Genomic DNA, 6,000 nt, shown 5'->3' on the forward strand with positions numbered 1-6,000 from the left:
TAACAAAGTAAATGAAGATATTTGCCACAGTATTTCTAATGCAGAGAGCATATATGTATGTCATTAGCATTCACAGTTGTGTAGGACTGCCTCAGTGGCTGGGAATCAGAAGGCAGTAAAATGTTTGGTTTTCTGATGTTGCTTTGGGGAGTTACAGAAAGATTTATAAGTAATATTAATCTTAGGGTCAAAAGTTACCCACATATTTAAAGAAGAGTAAATGAAAATATCTAATATAGGAGAATATAAAATTTATTATATCAAAATAAATATTAGATACTATACCATCAAATGTGGGGAGAACCTTAATGCTTTTGACTAAGCTTAATTTTCAGAGAAATATTGCTGGAGAAAGAGAAACATGTAATTCACTCTGTAGTTAAATATCCTGTTTGAATTTTCAGGAAGAACAAATCATTTAAATATAATTTAACGTTTTGTTGTGTTTCTTCATGTCAGTTTGGAAGTTGGAGTTGGTGTGACTTGTTAGAACTTGATTTGTTTCTTATACTTACTCTGTGCTTCCACGTGGCAATATTCTTGCCATAACTTATAAAGATAACTTTGCTATAGCACTTCAGTTGGTTAAGAAAAAAAATTATAAACAACCATTTGCCTTACTATATATAGGAAAAATTGTATAAGCAACCATTTATTTTGCCACATATAAGGTTTTTTGAACAGTATATTTATATTGCAGGTTTATATGTGTGGAAGATTATTGCTTTTACAATATTGACAATACTGTTCAAGGATTAACCATCCTTTCTTTTAATACTAGTTGTTAATTCACTTTCAGGAACTGATTCATTTGGAAGAAAGATTAGGAAATGTCAATCGTGGAGCGTCCCAGGGGACAATTGAAAGATGTACATATCCACATAAATACAAAAAGGTAAGAATTTAGTTTATCAAACGTCTAGAATATTATTGAAATACATAACATTTTTATTAAAATTATTATGGACCTTCTTTGGATTTGTGGAATCTAGCAACTACATTATTATTAAAGGAATACATACCTACCATTTAAAAAAATTTGAAAGTACAAAAACATATACTCCAGTGTTCCTCTGCAGATCCTAGTCTTCCTTCTCAGAAGTGAAAACATAGTTAAAAATTTCTTAAGTATTCTTCAAGATATTTTTGTGCATTTTCTAATGTGCATGTGTATAATATTTTTTTCTTCTACTTTTAAAAGTAACTTAAAGGGGATGAGATGTACATGGTTTGCACACTGCCATTTCATTCTATATCAGCACCCACAGATCACCCGTATTGCTTTTAATAGCTTATACAGAATTCTATCATATGGCAGTACCATAATTTTTTTAACTAGGCTCTTATTTTGATGGACATTTTACTGTTGTATATTTCTTATACTCAACCCTCAATTCCTTCTGTAGTATTATACAATATCTGGAAGTTATGGAGTTAAGTAATTTTTTACAACAACAACAAATGATGTCTATGCTATACAGAAAATAATAAATTGTGAAAATTACTGTGCTTTGTATTTGTCATCTGCCTTCTAAGAGTAATAATGAGATATTACCACTTAATTTAATAAGTCTTTTCAATTGTCCAAGGTAAATATTATAATTAACTTTAATTTATATGAATGTTATTTGAAACATTCATTAATAAAATGTTTATCCTCATGATAAGATAAAAATAGAGTTTATGTTGTATATCATCCTCATTGTGGATTAAAAATTACAGATTTCAAACTAATGAATTTCTGTTAAATTTGATTTTGCTTTTGATGCTGATTATTAAAGGGTCTTAAAAAAGTACTCGATGATAGTCAACTTAATTCATCCATTAATTTATGACAGTCTGACCTGGGAAATAAGTGTGGGTGGATATGTGGTTTTGTTTTGTTTTGTTTTTCAAATAAATGCAGACTTTACTCAGTTGTTCAATAATGTCATCTCTACTAATAAGGTAACAACTGATTGGTTCTCACAGAGGAAACTGCACTGCAAACAAGATGGGGAAGAAGGGACTGAGGAAGACACAGAGGAAAAATGTACTATCTGTTTGTCTATTTTAGAGGAAGGTGAAGATGTGAGGTAACTAGATATTAATTATCTAAAATCTGTTGTCAAAACTGTGCAAGGAATTTTATTTGAAAGTAAACTAGAAACCAAATAAAGATTACTCTTTGCATACCCTTTTACCAATCTCTAACATGTAGAACTGGCTTTGTGTAATGAATGAAAGAATAAAAAGGTTAAAAGTCACGGTATTACCAACAAAAGGTGGGAACAGGAAATAATGCTGCCTATTTTAGGGCCACACCAAGGGTTGGCCAGGGAAATTTTGTGGTCAAAATTATCTTGTATAAATCTTACAGAAATAAGAACTTGAGAGGCTTTGAAGAACCTAGACAGTTACAGTAATGTGTTCTTCAAAGCTTAAAGGGGGTCCAGGTTAGCTCTATGCAGTTTGTTTTACAGCATCTTTTATAAATTGACTTGCCCTTAAATTTCCTCTCAGTTTGTAGGATTATTCCCTTCTTACACCTTTGTGATTTAGAAAATGTTAGTATGCTAACCCTATATTAATTTTAGGCATTTTCTTTGTATAATCTTTGAAGTAACTTTTTTGTTCCTATTCTCTGTTTTTTTTTAAAATGTAACACAATGCCATTAAGATACAGTTTCTAAAGCATACATAACAGAACTGTGTGGTAATATTTATTGTTGCCCTAGTTTATGAGGATAACTTTGTGATACCTCTTCAATTGGCAGAGAAAAAAATTTTTAAGGTTATTTGCATATTATATTTCCACTGAATGCTTATATGTTTGAAAGTTAGTTGCTTTTATACTATTGACAATATACTAAAGGAAAATTGGAACACCTCTTTTTAGCTACTACTTTTGCAAAATATTAAGAAGTCTAAAAGTGTATAAAAAGTCTTTTAACAGTGGATAGAAATAGAAATGGACACTTGACTCAGTAACTTTTATCCCTGTTACACTTAGATTTAATGTTGCCCTGTCTTGCCTAGAAGCTTTATTTCTCAATTTCTAATTGATAACTTGGTATGATATAAACATACTAAAGTAAATATCTCCTTCTAACCTACCTATAAAACAGTAGCACAGTATTAAGTCTGTATACAATTATCCCATGAAAACAGTATTATTGACCTTTAATCATGTACTTAAGGTTAATGTATAAAGGTCTGGATAGGAAATTATAACATTGCATATCAAGTTGTTCTTTAATTAGGACAACATGGCTACTACTACATATTTACCACATGAGTTCTAATGTTCTTGAGAGAGAACTAAATGAGAATAATGTATATCTGAGATAATATATTTTTTAAAAGGGCGTTATAAATACAGTGATGATTTGATATTTAAAAGATATGTTTGGGTGGGTGTGGTGGCTCATGCCTATAATCCTGGCACTCTGGGAGGCTGAGGCGGGAGGATTGCTTGACCTCAGGAGTTCAAGACCAGCCTGAGCAAGAGTAAGACTCCCTCTCTACTAAAAATAGAAAAAATTAGCTGGGCGTGGTGGTGCACACTTGGAATTCCAGCTACTCATGAGGCTGAGACAGGAGGATCGCTTGAGTCCAGGAGTTCAAGGTTGCATCGAGCTATGATGATGCCACTGCTGTCTAGCCAGGGTGACAGAATGAGACTCTCCAAAAAATAAAAAATAAAAGATGTTTGCAGTATTATGTGACAGAGCATACTGCCGGCTCCAGTATATTGACAGCTCATGGACAAAAACAAAACTGGAATAATTGCCAATGTAATTCTTGCTCTTACAATTCTTTAGATTTTATATAATTTGGTTCCATAGCTGTGATAATTAATTATCTTGAACATCTATATATTGCCCAGAGTGCTAATTTAATATACATGTAACTCTCCTTAGAGAAGTTGGTTTTTGTTTTTTATAAAAGGGAAAGATTCCTAGTAACTTCAAAACACTACCAAATTATTACATGTATATGTTTAAAAATAAATGCCACATGCAGTTGTCATAAAATTAATTTTTACTTTTTGTTTCCTTGCCAATAATAGACGTCTTCCATGTATGCACCTTTTCCACCAAGTGTGTGTTGACCAATGGTTGATTACTAATAAGAAGTGCCCCATATGCAGAGTGGACATTGAGGCCCAGCTGCCAAGTGAAAGTTGACACCATGTTTCAGAACTCTTGCCCTCCCTCTCATTCCCATCCTTCCTGGTACTGCAGTCAACCAAAGATGGCATGACTTACCTGCGCAGATTGGAAGCATTGAACTTAGAGTGCGGCTCTGCTATATGGTACAACTAATGCTAGATTTACAGTTTATGTATACAGTTGATTTTGATGTATTTATAAAAGCTTTTTTTTCTAGATTTGACATTTTTCCTGTATCATTTTACTGTATTTTTGCATGGTTCCTTGTATTGCATTTCTTTGCACATATTATGGGCTTGTGACCCTAAACTTGCAGGCAAGATTAGCTGCTTTAGTAAGTAGAATTTTGTGGTCTTTTTTTTTTTTTGTTTTTGTTTTTTTTTACATAGTTCTAAGCCTTGAGAATTATGAGGTTTTTTTTTATCCATTACTAACATTTAATTTAATCAATCATGTGCTTTAGTTTAATGTATAAAGATCCTCTAGAAAATGATAATATTGTGTATTAAGACATTCCTTAATTAGGACAAAATGGCTGCTGTATATTTACAATATGGAGTTCTGAGTTAAATACCATCCTTAATACTGGGAACAGAGTACAACCCATATTCAATCAGATGCAGGTGGTATTCACATCACCAGAGTGATCAATATAAATTTTCTTGGTGTATCCTCTTCCTTTCAGCACAGTGCAGATAGAGTCAAATATTGATATCATACATTTAGACTGCTGTTCTGATTGTATTTATCTTTTTCCTACATCATTTAGAACTTTTATTTCCCTGATTCAATTTTTGCTGCTGTGAAACAGCTCTGATGAACACTAAATATTAATTTCAATTAGCTGGATGTACATACTTGCAGATTTAACAAAATTTTAGGGAAATTGAAAAAGACATGTAGAATTTTGTTCAGTCTTCTGCCAAGCACGAATAGTTAGGATATCTGCTTACATTAATTTTGTAAACACATTCAGTCAATATTTAGAATTTCAGTCATTGGCAGGTATCTATGCATTCATAGAACTTCTAAAGGTCCCAGGATCACTTTTAAGGGATTTTTATTAGTTTAAAGATAAATAAAGTCAGCTGAATCTACATGTCTCTTGTTTTATTTCTCTTTAAACTTGAAAACAGTAAATCTGCAGATAACTGTGAGGCACAAATTATACTGTCAACCTACTGTTGCTATGGTTATATACTCCCACTTCATACATTACCAAGAGTCGATCACTGATTTAAAATTTTTAATTTCTATAGTTAAGATTTACTGCATAATATAGAATATAAAGTTAAGTTAACATACTAACATTTCTCCTTTGGAGGAAATTTTAATCCACTTCAGGATGCATATTATCCAGATACTTTCATATACAGGATAGCCTAATTTTATTTGTTTAAATATGCTTAACATGCCCCAGATTGCAAATGCATCCAGTCAGTAATATCACTGTCTGTATATGGAAGACATATTCCATGGGTCATATGTGAAGATGTCAATAAGCTTGCATTAAGCCACCTGCTTTGTAAGTGGATTGATTAATAAATAACTTATATTTCTATTGTCTTTGTGTTTCATAATTAGTTTTTATAAATAAGTTTACATTAAACATCGTGGAATTTAAAAATGATCTCACTCAAAATGACATTTGCATAATTTGGTGTTTATATTCAATTATGGCTACTTGCCTTTTTTTATATTAGTAAATGTTACCCTGTAATGCTTATCAATATTAACATGCTTCAACATAGTATGTGTGCAGGAGGAGGATGGATTATGGTTAAGAAATTTGGATATAAAATAACATTTTTTTAAAGTGTACTTGATTAAGCTGTAGTTGTAGGTG

The 6,000-nt window shown here is 31.7% G+C and overlaps 1 protein-coding gene across 12 annotated transcripts in view; it reads left to right on the plus strand.

Moving 5' to 3' along the window:
* Positions 1-5,720, plus strand: part of RNF111 (ring finger protein 111) — an 87,006-nt gene extending 81,286 nt beyond the window's left edge. For 9 of the 12 annotated variants that reach the window (XM_045530329.1, XM_045530319.1, XM_045530376.1 and 6 more), the window contains 3 exons: positions 800-895; positions 1,948-2,075; positions 4,052-5,720. In XM_045530329.1, the coding sequence (XP_045386285.1) occupies positions 800-895; positions 1,948-2,075; positions 4,052-4,169 (342 nt within the window). In that variant the 3' untranslated portion in view covers positions 4,170-5,720. The remainder of the gene's footprint in view (positions 1-799; positions 896-1,947; positions 2,076-4,051) is intronic. The other 3 variants (XM_045530409.1, XM_045530415.1, XM_045530384.1) reach the window with 1 other exon arrangement.
* The last annotated feature ends 280 nt before the right edge of the window (positions 5,721-6,000 follow it).

Source organism: Lemur catta, chromosome 1 (genome assembly GCF_020740605.2).
Source record: "Lemur catta isolate mLemCat1 chromosome 1, mLemCat1.pri, whole genome shotgun sequence".
In the NCBI taxonomy this organism is placed as follows: Eukaryota; Metazoa; Chordata; class Mammalia; order Primates; family Lemuridae; genus Lemur; species Lemur catta.